This window comes from Conger conger, chromosome 8 (assembly GCF_963514075.1).
Source record: "Conger conger chromosome 8, fConCon1.1, whole genome shotgun sequence".
NCBI lineage: Eukaryota > Metazoa > Chordata > Actinopteri > Anguilliformes > Congridae > Conger > Conger conger.
This window is the reverse complement of record NC_083767.1, coordinates 55,030,070-55,055,285: the sequence shown is the minus strand read 5'-3', so window position 1 is coordinate 55,055,285 and position 25,216 is coordinate 55,030,070. Positions and strand designations below refer to the sequence as shown.

The window sequence follows — 25,216 nt, the reverse complement described above, 5'->3', positions numbered from 1 at the left end:
GGCGGCCCATCCTCCGCTGGCTGGCCTGGTGAACACCGTGCTACTTCCAAAGCTCGGCTGCGAGAATTGCCTGTACACAGAGGCCCTCAGATCCAGCCCGTTCTCTCCTGAACTGGGCCATAATGTGACGAATGAGGCGTCACATTATGTACGGATACACTGTGGCTTTTAAAGCACCCTCAAAAGCAGCACATACAGTAATTGAGTCGGTCATCTGTAACCGTGACAGAAATAGGTGTCTACAAAGCTTACATTTAATCGACATGGATTTTTGGACGTTTCACGTTTTTTTCATTGACTGACGAATTGGAAATTGACAGTGGAGGGTCACTGTCAGAACATATTTTTTCAGTTTGCTAACGTGCACTGCGGGCTGATGTGAACTGTGAAGGAACACTTAATTTGTTTCAATTAGTTGACAGTTTGATTAATTAAGTGCTTGGCTGCAAAGAACCTACAGAAATCGCATAATTATTCCATTAATAAAATGCAGTCAAATTAGAACTGGCATAAGCCTGATGGATTCTCATCTTTATTTCCAGATTATACACTTCAATTGAAAGTCTTGCATTTGGACTAAATATATTTTCCATTCATTAAATGTGACCAGTAAATAGTTTGGTCGACCAAATCCGACAAAAGGTTCTATGTGGTGCACTGCTGTCTAAAACTGTCTAAAATTGTATTACATATTACAAATGTGACTAAATCTAACTAGCGAGACACAATTTAAAAAGTGGCAGTAAAATTTAACACTGGCCCGAACTCGAACCCTGCCTCTCAGTGCCGATGGAAACATTTAACTGTTTTTCCCCATGAGGTGGGACAGGAATGAGGCAGACAGAATAAATCTTAGAGAGGCCGTTCTGACAGTTATCACCGGTTATGTTTTACAGTCATTAACACGCGCTCTTATGAAGCAGGTGCTCGTCCGTGATGCATGATGTCAGCGCCCCGGCATTGAACATTACGATATGAGGTTATCTGTCACTTACAGATGATTGGTTGGATTTTCACGTGCTGGTAATTGCTTGGTAACTACAGTGTGTCCCTTCACTGTGCCACTGTCTGCTCTCTGTGTTCTTGTTGCTAATGTGATTCACAATTTGTCCTCGTCAAAGTGGCCATGTTCGTTTGCACAGGACGAACCGCATTGAAGCAATTTTCGGGGCTGAGACAGTGGGGTGAGAGTGAGAGCACCGTGTTCTTCATTCCGCGGTTGCTCTCGTGATCCTGGTGAGACGGTGTGAGCAACAGCCGTGTTCGAGGCGTGTCACAGGCATGTTTCGGACATGTTTCCGGCATGTTGGAGCCCTGTGGGCCCTATAAGCTTCATGCAGACAGAAATAGATATTGGAAGGTATTCCAAAGAGGTCAGGGTCGTTCCAAAACGGAGCCACTGTCTCTCCTTCTCTCTCTTTTGTGTGGGGAATCGCAGTTTGGCATCGTTTGCATTCTCCTTGATTCCCGGTTTAGCAGATTAGCAGCCTTTCTGCTCGTCTGAAATTGCTCATGGACTTTCCACCCCCGATGGCAACCACTGACACTTAGTTTTGCAATGGGAAGAGCTCTCGGTTTCCATGGACACCGCTGGGTCGTTGGCTTTGAGGTGCCAGGTTGCTGGCGTATGTCACCACCCTCGCGGGAGGGCGTGTGCGCAGGTGATTTGGTACCTTTGGTAGGTGTCTGCCATTAGTCAGATGGGGGTGGCTGATCCCTCCCCCCCTGTGAGTAATTGCACCCTGTGGAAAAACGAATCAGATTGTTTTGTTTGTTTGTTTGTTAGTTTTTTTTTTTTTTTTCATATACATGATTACGCTACGATTAGGAAGGAAAGATCACAGCTTATTTAATTTGTTCATCAGCATTTTTGCAGGATAATGTTTCCCTCCATGAATGTTTTCATGTTTCTTATCTAATGCTGAACTTTGATTGGAATGAGGTATTATGGTCTGATTGAGCTTTTTGCCCATACCTCCTGTGGTGGCTTTGTTATCAGAAGGAAGCTTATTTTGAAAATACTGTACCTACTGTGGATGGGGTTGCTTGTTAAGATAAATGGAATCCTCTCCAGCAAGTACTAAGACATATTGTGCAAAAACTATCCCCAACCATGGAATCTCACAAATTTCAGAAAATTATCCTCAAAATTAGCACCCCCATCCCCCAACCAACCACAATGGAACCAGAGGGGAGGTGGATACATGGAAAATGGTAAATGGTTGGCATTTAGGGGGTCAGGTGTCTTGCTCAAGGGCACTTTGACACAGCCCGGGCGGGGGATCGAACCGGCAACCCTCTGACTGCCGGACAACTGCTCTTACAGCCTGAGACATGGAAGGCAGGATAAACTTTTAAACCTGAAATTAAGCACGCTGTCACAGTCACTGTGACCACTTTTATATTTGCTCACAGTGTGAGTTGATTCAACGCAGAAATTTGGCACTTATTGGCATTCTGGAATTAGAATAATCATTCATTCTTGACTGCGTTTGCTTCAACAGCACAAGAATGAACTTCCGGAAACGTTGGCAACATGCTAAGCTGTCGATGTTGATAAGAAATGAGCATGAAGATTTAAATGAGAGTGTTGGGAAATCCCAAAGACTCATTGTACCCCAAGGGTAGTTTTGTCTCTTCCTTTAATTTTTTCCCTATCTAATTTTCAGTTCAGTTTTGTGTTTAGTTTATTTTTAAATTCTCTGTGTTTGTATGTTGTTTTAAATTTGGGGAGCCATTCCAGTGCTCTCTTCCTCTTTAATGATGTTCCAAACAATTTATTTTGGTCAGCAGTTGCTGTTTGGCATATGTCTCTGACTTATTAATTTATTTATTTTTCTTATTTCTCAGCCTCATAATGGGTTCCTTGACTGTTATTGGCACAATTCTGGTCCTCATGCTGACAAACGCCAATAACGTACTCCAATGAATTGCACTATGAAAGCAATTAAATACACCATAGTCACCACACAGACTATTCAAAAAGGTACAGCTAAGAAGCCAACCTAAGAAGTTCAATTACTTTTGGTCCCCTAAAATGGGGGGGACTATGTAAAAATAAAATAAAAATAAAAAGGGATGCGATTCCTATACGTATCACCCAATATGGGTGTAAATAGCCTCACATTATGTGCTGTAGTACAGAGCCAGAAGAACAGAAATTGTACCACTGTCCAAATACTTATGGGCTGCACTGTGTAACATACTGTGCGCGCTGATCTGTTTCACACGGAGTTGTTAACTCAAGAATAACTTCCAGACTGCGCTTGTGAGGCCCTTGCTGGGCTGTGTTTACAGGCCACGAGCAGGGCAGCCTCTCTCTCTCCCTCTCCCTCTCTCTCTCTCTCCCTCCCACGGAGTCAACGTCCCCGTCTGCTGTCGGCCTGGCTTCTATTTCGGGCTCCCTCGCGACCCGCTGCGCCACCCCCCAACCGCCGCCCCCCCCCCCCGCCCTCCATCCCCCCTCACACATATTTTGGAAGGTTGTTCTAGAGCTGATGTTTTGTTTTTCAAGCCTGACCTACTTAGGTGTCCGTGGGGCAGTTGAATATGCATGTATTATTGAGGCCTCTGTTCTTTCTCATTCCGCTGCCGTCGGGTCTAAGTGACGTGACTGCAAGTTCTAAGTTCTCCCGAGTGCTCTCTTGGTTTTGAATTCTGAAGAAATGTTAGTATTGCACCAACCTTCCCCTCCCCCGCACTCTTCCCCGCTCCCTCAGGACCAAATACCTCCACGCTGACAGCCGTGGATCGCTGGCACCCGCTCCTCAACAGGCAGCTTTATCCCCGTGTTTTGTAAGAGGGGGAAATTGGTTTGGCAATTTCACGTGTGTGCTCCTGCAAGTCTTGAGTGTATGCGTGTGTTTGCCGGGGGGGGGGGTGGTGGTGGCTGAGAGTGTGTTCTAGAAAGGTTTTTACGCTCTCTGCATGGAACAAGCAGCGGTTTTTCAGTTTTTCTGTCAACCTCAGCACTAATGTACTGTTTGACTGGAAAATGATTTTAGTTCCTTCAAAGGCATTAAAAAGATGGGAAATGTAGCCTGTTTTCCCCCCACATTTTCAATTGTTGTTTCGGTTCTTCTGCTGAATTACCCTGCCTGTTGATCGGCACATCTGACATCCTCTCCCTGATTTATTCACCGCACCAAACCACTTTCCTCCAAACGTGCCTGGCCGAGTCTCCGCTCCCCTGCCATCAGGGTGCTGCTGTCTAAATCCGGTTATGCCAGTGGCGTCTTTCATCTGTGAGTAACAGTGTTTCATAAGCCTGCTGTTGCTCCCACAACCTGGAAGATATATCAGGAGGCAGGATTACGGCGTTATCTGGATAAGTTCACAGAGTAAAACCCGGAGTAAGACCCTTCCTGAACTGGAACATGGATTGAAGTAAAAAATATTTTTAAAAAAAGGGCTGTTCCAGATTTTAATTGCCGAGTTTATGCAGCGAACGCAGTAATCCTGCCTCGTGATATTACCTCCCTGATGTCACCTCCAGGTTGTTCCAAAATACCTGAGCTCATCCCTCTGCAGGTGATAGCATGGTGCCCCGCAGACCGCTGTCTGTTCCAGGTCTGACTCAGACACAGTCCACATGGCTCCATCCCTCTCCACGGACGCCAAACTACCTTCAGTCCCTTTGAGCTCTTTGTGGGTAGGTTGCTTCACGGCTGAGGACTGGGAGGGCCAGCGTTGCTTTAGCCTTGGCACAGAGTGTCAACATTTTAATAACATCAATATAACGTCAGTCACTTTATAATATCTGCTCTTTGCAAAATACTGTGCATATAACTTATATAGGCCTATAGATATATATAGGTATATATATATATATATACCTATATATTTTTTTTTTTTAATTTTTAATTCTTGCTTGTGGAAGGAGGATAAGCAAAGTAAGAATTTAATTGTATGGTGTAACCGTTGTGTTTTACTGTGCATATGACAATAAAACTCTTGAATCTTGAATCTATTTATGAGCGGGTGGGGTGTGTGCTCGTTTCTATGTGTGTGGGGGCGGGGGGCGTGATTTACTTTAGCCTGTTTCCTCTTAATTCTTTTCACTTAGTGTTTCACAATTTCTTGAAATTGTCGTTGGCAGCCAAGACAAATGAATGGTTAGAATCTTTCCCTAAATTCGAGTGGATAGATTTTTTTTTTTTTTTTCCCCTCAACCAGACAGCTGCTGACCCGGCCCACACCAGTCTGAATGTTGGCTTTCCTGGGGTGTTCTCTCTCTCGGGTGATTGACGGGGTGTCCGAACAGCTAGTTTGCTTGTATTGATCAACCTTGTGGTGGGCAGCACTCCACAAAATCCCCCCCCGGTGTCCGGACGTGGCCTGACTCGTTTCCACAGGCCCGGGTAGGACGCCGAACAGGCAGAGTCCTGTTGCTGTGCTCACCTGTTTTTATGTTTGCTTCCCCGCATCAAAACAAGATGTTCTGGAAACTCTTCATTTCTCGTCTCCCCGCTTGTGTATTTTCGTTTTGGCCAACTTTTTAAAGCCAGACGCAATCCTGCCAAGTAAAATGACAGAGTGGCGCAAGATTTGTTTGTCTGGACTCTGGAGAGAGAGAGAGAGCTCCCTTCACAATGTGGTCATTGAGGAGTGGTTCAGATGCGGTCATTTAACATTCCCCTGCAGATGGACTGGATTCAACAGCGAAAAATAAGGGCTCTATGCCTCCGACAGTACAGAGCGCCTCATACTTATTTCCTGTTGTTGAGGGACTGAGAAGCCGTTATATGCGGCAGCGAGCTTCAAATATAGCCTGTGGGTAATCTCTCGTTTGTTGCCGAGAGTCTATTCGGAGAGCGTTCAGAGCAGTGCGAAGGAAAGGTGAAAAAGGATCAAGGGGCTTTGCGGTTCTTTGCCTCAGAGGCGACTCTGAGGCAAGGCTGTTCTGTTGCTGGGTATGATGACTTATTTCCTGTTTTTGTATCAAAAAATCTTAAGTGCGGCGGCAGGAGCCAAATATAGCGTGCGTTTAATCTCTCTTCAGTTGCGGAGGGACTCGTCTCCTCGCTGAGCGGTAAAAACGAAAGAGAACGATTGTTATGCGGGGTTCTTTCTCCGAAAAGGTTTCTGCATCTGTGCTTGTAGCCCTTAGCAAAAAGTGCAGTCTCCTGTTGAACAACAAGGTGTGCCTTTTACAGAAACACTCACGAGGGGCGGAGAGGTCACCGTCATCGTCTGTTTCTTCACCTTGCTTGGACTACTGTCTGCTCGCGATATTGTATTATTCATTGTAATATCATCAATGCCAAATGCCATAAATTCCGTTACATTAATGGCATTTGGCAGACGCTCTTATCCAGAGTGACGTACAGTTCATTAGACAACGCAAGAGACAATCCTCCCCTGGAGCAACGCAGGGTTAAGGGCCTTGCTCAAGGGCCCAACGGCTGTGCGGATCTTACTGTGACTACACCGGGGATCGAACCACCGACCTTGCGTATCCCAGTCCTTTACCTTAACCACTACGCTACAGGCCGTCCTGTATAAAGTACTTGTACGCACTGTAACTGTAGCCATAGCTATGGTGTAGCCCTGTGTGAATGTCCATTGAGGCATGGTGAACATGAAGCCAGAGGTAAGCCCTGAGTGTTTCAGGCCTGTCTCTGCCTCGGTACACAGGCCGGGGGGACACTGGAATAATGAGAACAGCCAGGGTTGGTTAAGTGTTCTAGTACATAAACACAGAGGGCGATAAGGTGGACGTTAGCGCGGTCCACTGGCCCTTCGGCGAGCAGTGGTGAACGGCCCATACAGGTCCGCAGTGTTTGTCGTCTTAACGGTCAGCCAGCTGTCCTCCGTTCATTTGCCAGCCGCCCGCAGGCGGGTTGGTGGAGGGAGCCATGGCAACGTTATTACTCTGGACGACACTGGGCCAAGCCATCGGACGCAATTGCTGTGCAAACAGACACGGATAACCCCTGAGACGGGTGCGGCCTGTCCGCCGGTGTCCCTTCCGGCGCGGGGGAGCTAAACCCACGCCACCGCAGGTAGGCGACGATGCTGGAGTTCCCCGGGTTGAATCGAAGGCATTTACTGCCTAAAAAGCACCCCGCGGCCTTGGACCTTCAGACCGCGCTTTGTTGGGTCCGGTTGGAGCTGGTGCTCCCGGTCGCATTGCTTTCCCTTCATCTCATCCCTGTTGTGCTGTGGCCCTGAGACGAAGAGCTGTAGATGAGCCTGCTGTGTTGAGTTGTGTTGAGTTGTATTGAGTTGCACTGAGTTGCACTGAGTTGCACTGAGTTGCATTGCCTGTATTGTGTTGCATTTCTTGTATTGTGTTGTGTTGTACTGTGTTGCATTTCCTGTATTGTATTGTGTTGCATTGCCTGTATTGTGTTGTGTTGTGTTGCATTTCCTGTATTGTGTTGTTGTATTGATAGTCGCTCTGCTGAGTGCTACTGTGAATCATTGCTGTTGCACATGCTTTACATATTTTGATCGAGTTGAGTGGGGCATTGTGCCATTTTGTGGGGGCGTTATTGTGGGGGGGGGGGTTTGTGTCGGCCCCCGTGTGGAACTCCACGGCCGGAACGCGTCAGCCACAGTCGGGGAAGGATGGTCTTCGGCTCGGGGGCACGTCCGGTGGAGTCTGGGGGCTTCCGAAATGCCTTCACGTGCCACGTTTTAAAGGGAGCCCAGGCAAAGTGGTGGGAGGAGTCTGACGACTAATCCGGCTGGAATGAGCTCTTCAAGAAAAAGCCATTTCCTGGAGTTAAATATAGTAGGCACAGAGAAAGTGTGTTCATGGGAAGGCACACAATCGTGTCACCACGTTACTGGGGGTGCCTGTCTTGTGAGTTCATGTATGAACAAGATACATGGCTATTTCAAATATATTTTAATGTAGTGAATTTTCTACATCAATGTGATGGGGGTTTTTTTTTTTTTTTTTTGCATTGGCTGAAGGCTAGGTCCTGTGGTAATAAGCATGATCACAATCATTCATTAGTTATGATATATTTTCATTAAGGAACAATATTCCACCTCAGCCAATGCCCCAATTGTGCTGATGGCAAACATTTAAAGAGAAATATTAACCCACATGGAGCAAAACCAGAATGCTCAGAGCTACCTGCGCTCCACTTCACTGCTCAGATGGTGGAAATCTCCCCCTGGCTCACTCCGGCTCACACTAAATGTGCTCAGAGCTGGAGGCCCTCTGACTCCAGCAGTGCGTGGTGTGCCTCAGGTGGGGAGAGGCACGGTTAGGAAGGGCGGACTCTGAGCAAAATCTGCTGGAAAATTACCGCCGTCAGGCAAGCCAGTCTGTTTGACATCATGGATACAGTCGCTAAGTGACTGAGCGCTGCCGTACCTTCTGCAGCAGCTGTGCTCCACTGTCTGGAGAAAAAAATAAAAAAAGAAGAGGAATCCATTTTATAGACGTCGCAGCAGTGATTTCAGACTCCGGCGTTCTCCAGGTTTTTGTTCCCCTGTCAATGCGCTGCCAATTTGGGCCTTGGGGAGATGGTGTGTGCCGTCCTTTATCCGATAAATGTCTTAAATTTAGCCCCGCCGCTGGTGCCTCCGACCAGCAGACACTGGCTCACTGTTATTTGCGCTCGCGGTCCCTGTTTCACGGCTCCCGGGGCGGATTGGTCGATAAAATGGAAAGGGGCAGTAAAACTGAGCCTCTTACTGAAGTGAGCGTCAGAAAAAAAACCCACACTGAGGAGAAATGAAAGTCTGAGCGGTGAGAAAATAAATAAATTTAGAAACAGGTTTGTGTCACTTGACTAGGAGCAGGTTGCTGCACAGATGAGTGGATGAGTGGAAGTGGTGGCATGCTGACCTGGTTCTGTTCAGACCGGGACCGGGACCGGCCTCCAATGCTTGTTGTTGCCTTCTATGCAATGATGAAACATCTAAAGACAACCAGTCTCCAGGCATGGACCTGATCCCACTCGGCTGACCTGGACATCTCCCTCACGGTCACGGTCCTCGTGTCAGTCGGGCGAGTGCGAGTCGGTTGACGGTCCGTTTGAGCCGTTGTGTAATGTATGTGAAATCCCTGGCCTGAGTGGGATGCTGTTCTGGCCTGTTTTTCAGGACATGCTGAGCGTGAATGAGGTCAGCCCTTATGTCACAGAGCAAACGCCCCGATTACACACGGGATATGACCCGGGTGCTTTACAGCCCCTCTCATCTCCCTTATTTTCTTCTGTTTTTCATTTTTCATGTTGTTTTTTTACGTTAGTCTGTAACAGAAGTTGACGTGAGCAGAGCCTCATCGCGGGGGTGTTGATGTACTAATAGTGTCGGAGGCTTGACGGAGAGTCTCTGGGCCCAGACAGGAATCTGTTTATTATCACGCTCGCAAGCCCCTCGCACCCCTGCCAGAGAACTGGGGTCCAAGCGCCCAGACGCAGAGGGCTATTTCCAGTGAAGAGTGATGATGAGAGAGGGAGAGGGAGAGAGGGAGAGGGAGAGGGAGAGGGAGAGGGAGAGAGGGAGAGGGAGAGGGAGAGGGAGAGGGAGAGGGAGAGGGAGAGAGGGAGAGGGAGAGGGAGAGAGACTGAGAGAGAGAGAGAGAGAGAGAGAGGGAGAGAGGGAGAGGGGGAGAGGGGGAGAGAGGGGGAGACTGAGAGAGAGAGAGAGGGAGAGAGAGAGACAGAGAGGGAGAGAGACTGAGAGAGGGAGAGAGAGAGAGGGAGAGACGCGTAATGCTTCTCTGTCATAGCAGCGGAGCTTGCTCTTTGTTCTGCTGGCACAGAGTGGTTATGGGGGGCTGGCTGCAGCAGGGATTAGCCGAGCGCTCTGCTCTCGGTTTGGGAGCGCAGGGGCAGATGGGCCGCCCGTGAGGGGGTGGCGGTGGGGAGGTTGGCGGGGCGGTCGACTCCGTAATGGCCCCCCGGCGTCACCAGCTCCTCGGCTGCAGTACCCAGGGAGGCTGCTGCGTGACGGAGCGCTAGTCCTCTTACCGCCAAGTCACCGGCCGCCCCGCTCGGACCGGCTGCTCGGAGGAAGAGCGGCGCGCGTGTGCTTCGAGCCGATTGGACGGGAACCGATCGGCACGTCCTTCGGTGAACGACGCCGTCTTCCAGACCCCCCCCTCTGCCGTTGCAATCGGGTGCTGGTGTTGAGTGAAGTGTCGGTGTTGAGTGAAGCGGCAGGGTCTAGACGACGGTGTCAGTCACCGGAGGGCATGCCGATTTGTTCCCGTCCGATCGCCGATGGTGATGGCTGTTGCTTTGCAGGCAAAACGCTAAAACCAGCTTGATTTCATTATATAGCCTATTTCATGGAAAGATTATTAACTGGACTGGAGCTCGACCTTTTGGCCAAAATTCTTTTTCAGTGAAAAGGCTTTGGCTGATACCTCGAGTGTTTTATTGTACTGTCTGCAAAATGGCTAAAGAACAAAAAGAAAATTAGAAAGAAGAAAAAAGCTACTTTTTGCCGTGGAGTGCCTCCATGTACCCTGTTCATTTTGTCCGGAAATCTTGTTTAAAAGTGACTCATTCATTAATTTTTCACAGGGCATTTTTGTAAATACGAGGATTGAAACGTCTTGCGTGTCCATCCTTGTTGAAGCCCTCAAGCTGTTTTTTTTGTGTGTTTTTTTTAAGTCTTCTCAGAGCTAGCTAACACGCTAAGCTCTTGGTGCAGTTTTAAGTGATTTCTAATTATAACCTGCAGGGCTCTGGTCCCTGGGGTCAGCACCTCTGTTCAGTCTTGTCCACACAGGTCAGGTCCTCTGATTATTAGCTCTGCAGAATGAAGGCGTGGGGCCCGACTTGCACACCGCGCTGTTCTGTACGCACTGTCTGTGTTCACATACTGTATGTGTTTAAAACAGAGGGGGGATCTCTGACATCATCAAACGCTAACTCGCTAAAAACGCTGACTCACCACTGGCGTGCATCCTGGGCTTGTTTTTACTCTAACTTAGCAGGAGTAGTCTCTCTCTCGCACACACACATAGCCACACACATACACACCATACAGACACCACACACACCCCACACACACACACGCCACACACACACACACACACACACCTGATGGCGGAAAAACTACAGCCGTCTGTACGGTTGAGCGCAAACCACCGCCTTCATTACTCTTTACCTCACCTGTGTCATTACGCGCAGTTACTGTAAATCCCCTCTGCTCCTGCTCTCGCACCGAACCCGGTGACATCCGGAGTGACGTACTGCCGCTTGAGCTGACCAGTGGGGGGGTTTGCAGACGGGGGCGGGCGTTAACGTGAACCGGTGTCGGGAGGATAAAATAAGCTGCGTGTGCCTGGCTCAGGAGCACTGAGCCCTGAACTGGAGCTGCCTGTCACATCACAGAGAGATAGAGAGAGAGGGAGAGAGAGGTAGAGAGAGAGAAGCGGTGCCAGGCTCCCGTCAGCGCACCGGGGGACCTGGAGGGGACGTTCTTCACTATTAATGAGACCGCGCGGTGCCAGACAGCCGACACACCTGCCCAGCAGGTAAAACCAGAGGCTTTAAAAGCCGGCGGAGAGACAGTCGCTGAGGTCCGGGGGACTGACACTCTCTCCCTCCCCTTCTCCGCTCTCTTTCAGCCTAAGATGACCGGTGTGCTGACCCCTGACATGTAAATGGCGTCCAAAGTGAGAGATGCTGTGGTGTGGTACCAGAAGAAGGTGAGTGACCGCCTCGGGTTCTCTCTCCCGATCGACCTCCCCTCTCCCCCCCCCCCCTGTCCCCTCTGCTCTGTGTCTGTCTGTCTAATGTGTTTCTGGAGTAGTTCCCCGTTTCTTCTGTTTTTGATTTATTGGGCTCTGATGGCTGTGGGTAGATGAGGTTTTTTTTTTTCCAAGAAATATTTTATACTTTATAATTTTTTGTATATCCGTCCTGTTGATAACGTTGCAGTGAAAATGTTACGGTTGCTCTGCACAAAGCGTCTGAATAATAACCTGAGGCCTGAAATGGATCCGTCTCCGAAGGGTATGCTGAAGCTATAAATGATACTGTGAGGCTCTTCGGCTTCCTGTGTGCACTTTGGTTGAGTGCATAGGAATGTATTAATTACATAAACTGAGACATCAAACAAGGTGAAGCTTAGAAGCTTTTATAACCGAGCATTAAAAATATAACCAGTGCTATAGTAATATAAAGTTTGCAGTTGTAACATAGGGTAATTCTTGTAACTGATCATTCCGACAGTAATAAATAAACTTTAGTTCTATTTAAGCATTTCGTTTTTTTATCTGTGAATACAAAAATAATACGGTCATCATCAACAAATACAACATCATGTCCAAGACATTTTTTAGGACTTGTGTGACAGATTGCACACTCGAATGGGCTGTAATTTGGTTATCCTTTTTAGTTTTTACTGACTGTGGTTTCGGGGGCACGAACTGGAATTAATTAAAGAAAGTAGGACACGGACCATTATGGTTTTTTTGGTGCGTGGTTCCTTTCTTGGAGCTCAAAAATGTACAGTCCATTTTAAAAAGTGGAACATCATCATATCGCGCTGCAAACTGTCAGAATGAATTGGCCTGTCAAACTGGCAGTTTAGCTTGTTCTACTGTGATTGTGGTTTTTAAACATTGTACTGGGTATAATAGTTTTTAACATTCGTTTCATCAGCTTCGACACAGATCACCAAATTTTTAAGTACATAAATGGAAGAATAGCACCAGTGTGCTACCAAACAAGCGGGCAAAGAAGAGGGTTTTATGGAGGAAACTGAAACAAAATACTTTAATGATGTTGTCTTCCTGTAGCAACCCTCCGGCTATATTTTATGCTAAGTTGTGACCCCAGTAGTTTTTACGACTTGTAAACCAGTATTGAAATTCATTTCGTTTTGAAAATGGAATGCTCAGGATGTGCTGGTTTGCCTGCTGGAAATGAAACACACACACACACACACACACAGCACACATTTACATTTACATTTTAGTCATTTAGCAGACGCTTTTAATCCAAAGCGACCTACAAGTGCATAAGCTCCGCACACACACACACGCACGCACAGACGCATGCACACAGTAATGTCAGAATGTTTTGGACGTCGATCGGTTCTGTAACGGACACTTTCTGCTGTGGTGCAACAGGAAGGTTTAATTGACCGTAGTTCATGTGGCCACATCGCATTGCACTGAAAGCAGCGGACACCTGACACTTATTCCAGAAGCCATAAATCGTGTGATAACCTTTTAAAACGACGCTGCGGCACCCAGATCTGTCGAGGAAGAAACGATCAGCGAAGACACTTTGATCTCCACAGGCTTCACTGCACTTGTGAGATCAGAGGACAATTTTGGCAGCTCGTCTTGATTATTATTATTAAGGCAAACCGAGGTTTATTATTATTGTTGCGATTATTATTACAATTATTATTGTAGCTTTTTATTCTTTGTTGAATACATTTTTCTACTCTACTGTACAGAATGAATATTACATATAGGATATTCTGTTGCAAATACACTGGCTGAACTGTAGCTTCTCTTATATTTCATCCCCTACCATTCACAGAACATATAATCTCACAGAGAATACCTTAAATACCAATATAATATTCACAGTAAGAAGTAAGCAAAACACACTCTATACTGTATGTAGTCCAAGCAAATATCTATGGCAGTGCTTTTCTGTGAGTTTGTGATGTCTTTCCACAGTTGTTATGTTGCAGATTTTGCTCTAATTAAATCTAGCCAATGACAGTTTTTAAAAACACGTTTTATGTAGCGGCATTCATTGCCGAGCTGTTATTTTTGTACGGCTGAGCCAAAACGAGATTGCTAATGGATTAAGAGTGACACTGTGCTATTCAGCTCTTAAGCATGCACAAGGCTGTTTCATTTTGTGGGTTGGCTAGCGGGATGGGGTGGAGATTGGCTTTACGGTCCAGCAAGTCACAGCGTAAACCTGGCTTGTGTGTCAATAACCACAAGCTTTGTAATACACGCGCACACATGCACACACACGCTCACGCACACACACACACGCACACACACACACACACACACAAACATACACAGACACACACATACACACATACACAAACATTCACATACACAGACACACAGACCCAAACACACACACATACACACACATACAAAGACACACACCCACACACATACACATACTCACACACACACACACACACACACACACATACATAGACACACACTCACGCACACACATACATAGACACACACCCACGCACACACACACACACACACACACACACACACGTCAGTTGCTGTTTTTGAGCTTACTAGGAGGTGTGCCAGGTAACTCACACAAGGTTTAGCTTGAGCCTTCTGGGTTTGGGATTACTAATGGAAGATGTGTGTAACTCTAGGAAAGGCTAGATTACATGTCTGCACCCTGGACGGTTACACATGACATGCGTACACGCGTGAATACAGGCGCACACGTGCGCACACACACGTGCGTGAGTACACCTCAGTCTCATCAGCCGTGCGTCTGAAGCAATACAGTGTCTAGTTCATTTCAGAGCCAGCTCAGGAAATGCCTACCGGAGTGCACCACCCCATATCTGTAACACCCTAATTGCCTATTTTCTTCTCCGAGGTGGGAAGGGTGTAGTCAGAACATTAGCACGGAGGGCAGCGGAACGGAATAAACACTTCAAGCCACAAACCATTTTTTCCACCGTGTTGCTAAGAAACTGAGCATAGGTGTTTTTTTTCTTTAGGGGTGAGGTATGCTGTTTTCTCTTTTGACTACAGAGTGTTCAGCCCTAAAGCCTTGAGTCAGCATCTCTTGCTCTTGTTCTCACCTTGTCTACCCCCCCGCCCTTCCCCCTCCACCTTTCCCCTTGTCACTATATAAGTTCCACAGTGAGGGCTTATATTTTTTAAAACCGATCGGGTTTAAGATTGTGTGTGTCATTATCTTCTATCAGATGTTATATGCAGGGGTGGGTGTTAATTTGTCTTTCTCAGGTTAGAACGCGTACCCACAGACACGCGAATGCTTTGTATGTTTTTCTTTGAGGTTTGTCCTCTGCTTTGACTGGTGGGACAGGCCAGGCCTGTGTTGTGTGCTTTCAGTATTTGGTCACATGACAGTGTCAGTGTCCTATGGATCAGAACAGAAGCAGCACGTTCCATGTTCAGAACAGGAGAAAAAGCCTGTGTTCAAAAAAGAAAAGAAATCCCCCTCCCTGCTGAAAAAAACAGCTCAGGCTAGCTTTTGAAACAGCTGGTTAGCTGGTTGACCAGTTCAGACCAGCTCCATACTCAAGCTATTTTTTTAAACAGAGGGTAGCTGGTAATTTAAAGCTGGTCATGGCTGGATTTTAAACCAGTGCTGACTTCACATTTTAGCTTTCACGTGAGGGGAACTGTGACTCACATGTGCAATTTTTGATTCCGAGTGTGTGTGTGTCTATGTCTGTGTGTGTGTGTGTTGGGGGATGGGGTGGTGTGACTGTGTGTGTGTGTGTGTTGGGGGATGGGGTGGTGTGAGTGTGTGTGTGTGTGTGTGTGTGTTGGGGGATGGGGTGGTGTGAGTGTGTTTGTGTGTGTGTGGGTGTGTGTCTCTCAATAAGTGGATATGTTCTGTGTTCAGAACCCCACCAACAGTCACAGCTACAGACATCTCAGCTTTAGCGTTTAAGCAAAGCATCTGTGGGTGGGCTATAGCCCAGCATTGTCCTGGGCTCAGTGATGGACTAAAAACGCATCTCCCTCAGTCTGCTCAGAGAGCGCTTCATTATGACGAGCAGAACAATGGCTGTCTCTCTCTCGGCCAGAGACAGAGACAGAGACACACACACAGACTCACGCTCTGCGCTGCGGCCTGTCTGAAAACCAGACCGATGAGTGACGGCTCTCTAAAAGGGGGCTGTTTGTGCGAATACGTTTCCTTACCAAAATACAGTGCCCCGTCGAGAAACAAAGCCTGTCGCCGTAAAATTAGCATTACGTAACCTGTTTTGGGTGTAGCCTAAAAATTCAAATTTATCGCTTTTTCTTTTTTTGGGATTCAAGAGCTTACAATTTTAGCTCCCGAGTTGAAATCTTAACCGCAATCAGCAGAAAGCCGCTAATTAGGCTACCCCCCCCCCCCCCCCCTTGCGCTCTGCTGTTGTCGTTTGCCCTCCTGTGCCTGGGAGCATCCAGCTAATGAGCCTAGGGGAGGTCAGAGCTTGCCGGGGGAAGTGGCCTTTGTGAATTTCACACACTAATTCATTCGCTGCTTCTGAAATGTTTTTGGGATATCACCTGGGGCTACTCCACCGCGGAGACGCCTCGGCGGCCCTCAGTGGCAGGCGTTTTATTTTTCACTAACCCAGTTTCCACGGTGACGTAGGGAGAAAGCACTCAATATTTCTTCCACGACGACAGCGTGGCGTTTTTTTTACCGACTCTAAATTACGACTCGGTCGCCCGGTCGCCAGTCCGCTCGACGTGCGCATGACTGCCATTTCTGGCGAGCGGGATTAAAGTCTGCCGCGGCGGCGGACGACATGGAGGCCAGCGACCGCGTGCCGTTTGACGGGCAGCGGTGAGCCGCAGGTGAGAGCGGTCTGGCCGGTCATCCGTCCGTCAGTATTTACGCTGCGCAGACGTGATCGGGGGGGGGGGGGGCAGCCATTGAAGCTCGGCTGTGAGGTATAGGGCCGGCGCTCGGTCTTTGAAGCGCACGCTGTCTGCTCGACGTAGCCACTGCAGCCTCCTGCACGCGTTATGTAACTCCTCGCCACTGCTGTGGAGACAGACACGGTCCCTGGCCCACCGTCGTCCCTGCATGCGAAGGCTCTGTTGCCATGGAAATCCTGCCACCAGGGCAACGGCAGGGGGTTATTGGTTGCATTTCAAAGACCCTAACCTCTTTTTTTTTTTTTTTTTTTGGTGACAGGAATCGTAGCAATCCGTCCGATATAATATCGCCGAACCAAATCACGGACTCGTTCAGTGACCCGATTACCTTACTAACTCGCCCCCTGAAGGAATGGCTGCTGTCGGCCCTCTAGTTTTACCGCCGGAGGACACAAAGGCAGAGATAGTCATGTCAGCTGTTGAACGGTGCCTGCTGTATTATGCATGACCCTGCGCTTAAGTGGCAGAGCTCCGGCTCCTCACTCCAGTGGGTAGGTTAATTCAGCGGTGGGCGATGGGGAGATTCCAATGCGCATCTTGGTGACCTACATTATAGTTTCCTGCCTTATGAACTCCGGTTTTACAGTCTTTACTGCAGTCTGTTTTTTAAATTTGTCACTGTTATTTGGTATTTTGGTATAAAATGAACTGTTGCACAGAATTGCAGAATTTGGGCCAGTATTTACGAGATCTATCTTTAACATGGCACTTCACACGCTGCACAGCTCCCTGCCTGGTCTTGCTGACCTCGGTGGTTTTGCCACGTAGACGTTGAGGTTGTCGCCATTAAACCTGTTGATACCGCGGCGAACGCGAGAGGAGGCGTCGAGCCGCAGCGCGTGCCCTGACGTGTTAACGCGCCCGGCTGGCGCCCGGGGAGAAGGGGACGGCGTCGGGCTGCTCCGGGCCGCACGGTGGGCAGACTGGTGCCCCGTGCGTCACGGCGGACGCTGCGTTCCTCCTCCTGCGCTCAGCGGTGTCCGGTCCGCTCACGTTCGCCCGCCCTCCGTCCCCAGGGCCGACGCCGGCGCGGTCAACGGCCGCCACCCCCGATCACTGAGGTTCGATTGGCTAACCCTGTTCTAGTAAGCCCCCATGCTCTCTGTACGGCACGGATTTACTCCCCCCCCCCCCCCCCCCCCCCCCACAGCCCCTTTGACAGCTAAGAGCACTCTCAGCCTGCTTCTGCTCTGCTCTAAACCAGCGGTGTCCAAACGACATCCTCAAACCTGACTCCTTTCATAATGAGGCACACAACATGTAGAGACCAGACTCAGGACAAATAAACATACTTACAGAACACACAAAAAAACTCCAACATAAGAACAAAAGGTTCACTTAGCTTAAAGTAACCAAAATGGAAATTAGGAAAACTAAACAAAGTCACAAAAACTTCCCTTTTTTTTTCACAAAAAACCCTTCCCCAAAAGGAAAATGGAAACTAAATGAACCTTAACCGACGCTAACATGTCCTACACAGATGGGGTTGCTCTCCTCCTCTCCTAGGCATCCTGGAACCTTAAGCAGGCACACTAATCAGCGATAATCTCTGGCACCTGCAAGTGAGAGGGACCAAAAAAAGCAAGAGACCCAAGAAAAGCATGCCAAGCACCTGATTCTACTTATCACGGTCTTGCCACGATAAGTTAATTGGTTGAATCGGGTGACGTAGTGCTGGGCTATAATAAAAACCTGCTCGCACACCAGCCCTTTTAGGATGAGATTAGTGTTGCGTGTTCTGTCTCCCTCACTCGCAGGTGCCAGTGGTTATCCCTGACTGGTGTGGCTATTTTAAGTTCCTCTGTGCCGGGGTCGAGAAGGGCAGGAAGCCCGCCTGTGTAGTTCCTTTGATATCTTCGGTTCAGGTTTATTTATATTATTTCTTCTCCATTTTAGTTTTTTCTATTTTCTGCAACCCCATCTGCGAAGCGACTCTGTTCAGACGCCCCCCCCGGTACAAACCATGACCGCGCAGCACGGTGGCTGAGGAAGTGAGCGAGTTCAGAATACGGAAGGTTCTAGGTACGATTCCAAGGTTTCCGCTCCACCCGCTCTGCACGTGGAACGTGTGTTCTGCCGTTCTGAACTATAGGACGCTGTCCGCGTGACCAAACACTGAAAGCACACAACACAGACGGGCCCTGCCTGTCTCACTATTCAAAGCAGAGGACAAACCTCACACAAATGCATACAAAGCGTTTGAGGTTGTGCCCTTCAGCGAAGGGTTGTTTTACTGAATCGCTTCATCTAAACTTCCAGCCATTCATAGAGATAATGCTGTATTCGCTATTTAAATCACTCCCACTAATTCCTAATTCTCCCACTAATTCAGCAAATTTTTTTTTTTTTTTTTTGAAGGCAGATTTTTCCATATTTCAGTGCCTATAAAAATCATCATATGTCCCTCTTTCAAGACCAGAAGGAGAAAACTATTTGATATTTAATCCTATATTTTTATAACTACTTGATCCTGATCCAGAAAGGAAATGATTCTAAATTACGCGCTTGCTTGCTCAGTCATCTTTCTTATAGTTTTCTATAGTTTTCCATTTTCCCTCCTTTTTTTCAATTTTGGAAAACGATTCTCAGAACTGGACTCGTGGTTACACTTGCTGGAAGCGGGACATTGGCTGTGACCAGTGACAATTCTGTACCTTTTTTCGGGTCTTCTCCTGTTCCGTGGCTTTTTATTTATTTATTTATTTTAGGTGGTTATACTGGAGCCGTGCTAACCTACGCGACTGCATGCACTTTGTGCAATTTGCTCAATACAATCAGGCAGGCTCCCATCGCCATGGCGATGACCTGCTTTTACCCGATGGGCCTGTCTGTAACCATATCGCTGGCCTCTCTCTCAAGACGTCTTGACGATGCATGTTTGATGAGGGGCTCATTAAAAATGCAGAGTTTCCATTGGCGTGAGAGGCTGCTGGGTGGATGGGGGAACGCAGGTGGCTTGGTCCCATTAGGGCCACCCCCACCCCCTCACCCCCCACTGCACGCAAACAACACCCTGGAATAAGGCTAATCACCCTCATCACCGTCTCCCGCGGAGAAGGTCGCAATTTCGGTGGGATTGCCGGAGAGTTTGGGTTTCTCGGGCGATGACGTTTGCTATTGAAAGAAGGTAGCCCCTCCCCCCGCCCCACCGCCCTCCTAATCCCACCTAGTTAACATTTAATTTGAGTATTTATGTGTCATGTAAAACCTTTTACAGCCGAACTGAGGTATACACTGACAGCTCCTTCACATTAGTGCAGGTACTGTTGTTCCTCCCTTTACAAAGAGTTGCTCGCGATGGTGCGCTTGCCTGCCTGTTGCTTGTCAAGCATGTCCGCGGAGCGGGTATCAGGTTGTGAACGTCTCACCAATTAACAGTTTTTATCTCCCAGTATTCCCTGGAGGTCCATTGTTCATTATGTTCGGAAATGAATAAGCAAAGGAATGTTGCGCTGTCGATCACATACTCTTTCTGTATTTATGAAAGCGTCTGAATGGAAGGGCAGTGTGTTTCAGTCCGGGGCCTTGTTTGCGGAAGACTTTGTGGTGGTGTGCGAGTCAGAATTTCTCTCACGATTCAGCTGCTGTTCGACCCCCCCCCCCCCCCCCCTCCCCCGAGAGTTCACAGGAAGCCCAGCGCTGTATGACTTCTAAAGGGCGGGAATTTTGCGCCGTTTGATATGCCAGTCACAGCGTTGGCGTGGCGACGGGCTCCGCTTCCCTCCCAACGCCGCCGGGCTTCCGCTACGTTCGCAGGAAACTGGTGTTTTAGGGTTATTCCTACGTGGCGGGATAGTGCGTGAGGAAACGACGGGAGTAGCCAGGTTGGATGGTATTAGTCAGACACCTGGCACCTGTCCTGTTCTGTTCCACGTTTCGCAAACTGTCACGGTTAAACGCATGCCTGTTTAGTTTTTCAGCTGCCGGGAATTCTCCAAGACTGGCGTGAAAACTCACGCTCTTTGACGTGGACTAGTAGTCACACACTGCGGTCATTAATTACCTGGAACAGGAGATGTGGCAAATTCCCGTCAGCCGTGAAGGATAGTTTTTGTAGGACCACAGGAAGCCCTCTAGCTTTGCATACCGCGGGTGTGTGGCAGTGTTGTGTTTTCAGTCGTTTTGTTGGCATGGCCTTGTAGGGTCGATATCAGTTGTTACTGGGTGAATGTATCTCTTCGCCGGACACGGAAAATGGAGGAGGGGAAGGGTAGTCTCTCTTTTTCTCTGCTGCTTTGTACAGTTCAGTCTGGAGGAGGCCTCTTGTGTTGATACACTTTCTCAATATTGGTTTCTCGTGGATGCCGTTTTACGTGAGAAATTGTCACGCGTGGAGGAGAGGGAAGACGCACGTCTGTTTACACGCGGCACAGGAAGTCCTCGTGCTCTGAACAGTACTACGAAGGCCTCTCTTTCCATTCCTTTCTCTTGAGGAAGGGTGACTTATCTTTTGTGCTACCTGTGCTTACATGGTCGTGGTTTGTACGACTCTACCTTAGTCCTCCCTCCTGATTTCCCCCGCCACTCCTTTCTGATATCCCTGTCCTTGTCTAACCCATGACATTACATTATTGGCATTTGGCAGACGCTCTTATCCAGAGCGACGTACAACAAAGTGCATACCCATAACCAGGGATAAGTTCGCTGAAAGACCCTAGAGGGAAGTACAATTTCAACTGCTAACTGCTAACCCCCCCAAAAAAAAATAAAAAATAATTTTAAGTTTGCACTTATGATGACAACTATGTTTAGAACAGCATTTCATGTGTATTTTCCTAGTTCTGGATGTGATGCTATGACTTATGGTAGAACCTATGCACTTGTAAGTCGCTTTGGATTGAAAGCGTCTGCCAAATGACAAAAATGTAAATGTAAAATGTAAATGTACGAAGGTGCGAATTAAAAGCCCTGTCATAAAGCTACGATCGCGTCTAGTTGAGCGGGGGAAAAAAAAAGTCTCAACTCTCAACCTAACAGCGTTTATTCTTTTGAGCGTTCTCTCCTTCAGAGAGAGGCTCAGAGAGAGTGCTTGCCTTTGATCACTGAGCACATTTAACTCTGAAATGCCCATGGTGCAGGCGAGGCGGGGGGGGTTTAATTATCTCTGGGCTGCGAGTGACAGCAAGCGGGGGTCTCTTTTGTGTCCCGTCTGAAAGGGGACACAGCTGCGCTCTAGCCTGAAGCCCACGGGGGCACACGTCCGCATGCTGAACAAAAGGTCCCGCGTAGGAGGGCTACAGAGTGCATCTCCAAAACCCTCCACCCCCCCCCCCCCCCCTCTTCCCCCCACCAGGACTACAGGCTGACTCATTCCTCCACCTATTCTCAGAAGTGTGGTACAAGAAAAAAAAAAAAAGGAAAAAAAAAACCCAATCTTTCACCTGGATTCATTCCGCATTTGTCCTTGACGGGCGACTTGCAGATGAATGCAACCGTTGTGTTGCGTGGCGAAGTGAAACCCAACGTAACACATTCAGTTCTGAGGTAGAGTTGAGCACAAATGTTGATTTGAATCATCTAAGCTTCGGTTTTCTTGATGCACGCGCGTATAGTTGGAGACGGAGAGGTTAAAAATTATGAGGAAAAAAAAAACTTAACTAAATATCAAAGGGAGAAGAAACGAGAAGAAAGTTATTTCCTTAAAAAGTGTTTTACCCGACGGTCGCTTGTGAAATGCCGCAACTGTAAAATGATAAATGTTTCACCTAAGCTAGTTAGTAAAGATAATACTGATAAGCGATCATCGACGTCTTGTGTTTTTCCGTTTGCAGATCGGGGCCTACGATCAGCAGATATGGGAGAAGTCTGTGGAGCAGCGGGAGATCAAGGTAAAGGTCTCGCGTGTTAATGCTGTTGACGTTCACTACCTTTCTGACTTCAAGGAAAAACGCCAACATTTTGGAAAATACCCAGACTTACCTGGAATATGGAAATTGAGCCAATTTATGCAAAAAAAGAAAAGAAAATGTTTTGGCGTATTTCCCAAAATGTTGGTGTAATACCCGTTTCTTCTTCGTGATCACTATTATTGTTTCAGTATGATTTTGTTTCCGAGTTTTTGGGGCCCTGCACATTCTCTTACCCCCTTCCCCCCCCCCCCCCTTCCCCCCCCCAGGCTCTGTGCAGTGTGTCTTTTCTCTGTCGGTAACTGACTGTGCCATCAGTGCCCTTATATTTTCAGTTAACCTTTCCCCCCCCTTTGACGCTGTCATGTCTCTGTGCAGTTTATTAGACTGGTGAGTACTGGAGGAGACAATGGCCCCCCTGCCCCCACACCTGCTGCTGTCTTTAGGTCATGGGTTCTGGTTTTCTGGTCTGCTTTTGAAACCTTTTTGCACCTGGTTGTGAACGGGGCCTTTTACATGAGGCAGTCGGAAATCAACGAGAGTCCCCCCCACCCCCCCACCCCTTTATAAAAATCCGCTTCATATCACTTTACCTCATTTTTAAAAAATGAGGTTTCATCATCCTTTTGTTCCCCATCAACTTTTATTCCAATTTCATTATTTTCACACATGCAAGTAATAATTCGACATTCACCAACAGCTCATTTAAGGAGGTCTGTGTGCACTGATCCAAATGGCTCGCGGTGTCTCAGAACCACCTGTCATCTGAAAGGGGAGACGCGTCACTGGTCTCCTGGACTCAGCGACCTCCGACCTTTCAACCCCCCCCCCCCCCTCCCCCCAGCCCACTGCATTAGACAGAGAACAAAGCAGCTCCGCTTCGTCTGTGACCCTGTGCATCAAAGCACCAGGCTGGAACAGCAAGCCCAAACAGAAACAGCCTGACCCTCTCGATGACGGAGAAGGATGGGCTGCTGGGACAGGTGGGGTGATCTGGGAGGACTGTGCTCAGGACTGGACTGTTGCACCTTGATTTCCTACCTGCCGTGTAAATGGTTTTCGGAGCTTGAACGTGGACGTGGTTTTTTTTAGCAGGCACTGTCAAGGCTGGCGTTTGCAAACCCAGAAACTCCACAGTCAGTATTTTGTTCTAAGAATAGAATGTGTTATATGAATCATTTACAGGAAGGAGGAATATATATATATCTGCTTACAATATATATATTTATAGAAATAAGTGGAGAGATGTTCTACTGAACAATGTTAAAATAAATCATGAGGTAGTTATTAGATTGTCTGCATGATGTTTCCCACTGGGGGCATTGCTTGTGTTTGGGGTGGTATGAGTAACGTAGTGTGTGCGATCATGGTGCCCCTGCTGTTAGGCCCTTTCTGAGGGGCTGGGTGCAAAGCCTAAGGCAGAATGCGGAAAGGGATTGGAGCAGCATGAGTGTGGCTACGGGTGCAATGCAACGTCCTGTTCGATGGTTCAATGGAGTGCCGTGGCCTAACAGAGGCCCTTCCGTATAGACTGCATTAAGAGCTGGAGACTACACGCCCTTGGGTGAATATCGTCAAGAGTGTAGTTCAGACTCCATTTTGATTTTGTCTTCCATTGATGAGATGTAGAGGGTGGAGGCGGTAGGGCTTAATGTGAGAAGCGCTCTGCTGGGGCTCCACACACCGTTACGCCCTGCACCGTGACTGGGACCCGCGAGGTCGGTGGTTCAATCCCCAGTGTAGCCTCAATAAGATCCCTTGAGAGCAAGGCCCCTTAACCCTGCATTGCTCCAGGGGAGGATTGTCTCCTGCTTAGTCTAATCAACTGTAAGTCGCTTTGGATGAAAGCATCAGCCAAATGACATGTCATGTCATGTCATGTAATGTAACGTAATGGGAAACACGGTCATGGGCTCAAAGCTCAAATGATGAGGGTTTACGGTACCCGTCTGGCTGGTGCGTTTAGTGGCGCTCGACGGCGCCCAGCTCCGCGTGTCCACAGCGCTCTGAATGCCCACAGTCCCACGGGCCCACAGTCAAGGGAAGCGGCCTCTTGGTGAAGAATGCAGTTCTGCAGTGTGCTACGGGAGACGATGAAGACCTTGTCCTGTGGAGTCGCACGAGAGGCCCGGGCTCCCGTCCTGCTGTCCTTCACACGGAGAACAGAGGAGCCCTCTGTCCTCCTCTCCCCTTCCTGTGCAACACGGAAAGATTGAAGCGTTTCTGACCGCGCGAGAATTTACTCCCTTCTGTAGAGAGCTCTGGCTGCTACAGTGTGGACGTTTGTCACCGATATTGAATCGTATGTAACAGTGTACAGCATATCGGCAGCACATGAGCTTTTTATGCTCACAGTTAACCTTGGAAGTGTGCTGGAAAACATGAAGGAGCTCTGGCGCACTGTATTGTGCTTTAGTCAGGTTGCAGTGCCCCCTGGTGGTAGTGATGAGTGGTGCTAGAATGACTGTTTTGGGCACAGATTAGTTAATTTTTTTATTCAAACAATGGTGAAGCAAAATCAGACTTCAATCAGGGGTATGCTAATGTGTTCTCTGTCTGGCTGACCCATTTATTCAACAGGATGTAATACCGCTCATAGCAAGTACATCTTTGTTATTCCTACACAGCTTAAATGGCTTTGCATCACCGGCGATCAATAATTAGGCTCATGTATTGTCATCTGCGTCACTGGAACTAGAGCTTGTCGTTTTCACCGCAGGGTGGGAGCCGGCTGGGGCCTTTATTCTGACATTTTATATCGGGCACGGTTGGGGTCGGTCCCTTTGTCGCT

At 48.1% G+C, this 25,216-nt stretch overlaps 1 protein-coding gene across 4 annotated transcripts in view; it reads left to right on the top strand.

Annotated features, from left to right (window-relative positions):
* LOC133134905 (protein PHTF2-like) overlaps positions 1 to 25,216 on the top strand; it is a 59,045-nt gene that overhangs the window by 13,052 nt on the left and 20,777 nt on the right. For 2 of the 4 annotated variants that reach the window (XM_061251499.1, XM_061251496.1), the window contains exons 2-4: positions 11,549 to 11,629; positions 22,351 to 22,407; positions 22,804 to 22,815. In XM_061251499.1, the coding sequence (XP_061107483.1) occupies positions 11,585 to 11,629; positions 22,351 to 22,407; positions 22,804 to 22,815 (114 nt within the window). In that variant the 5' untranslated portion in view covers positions 11,549 to 11,584. Of the gene's footprint in view, positions 1 to 11,330; positions 11,456 to 11,548; positions 11,630 to 22,350; positions 22,408 to 22,803; positions 22,816 to 25,216 lie in introns of those variants that run through there. The other 2 variants (XM_061251497.1, XM_061251498.1) reach the window with 2 other exon arrangements.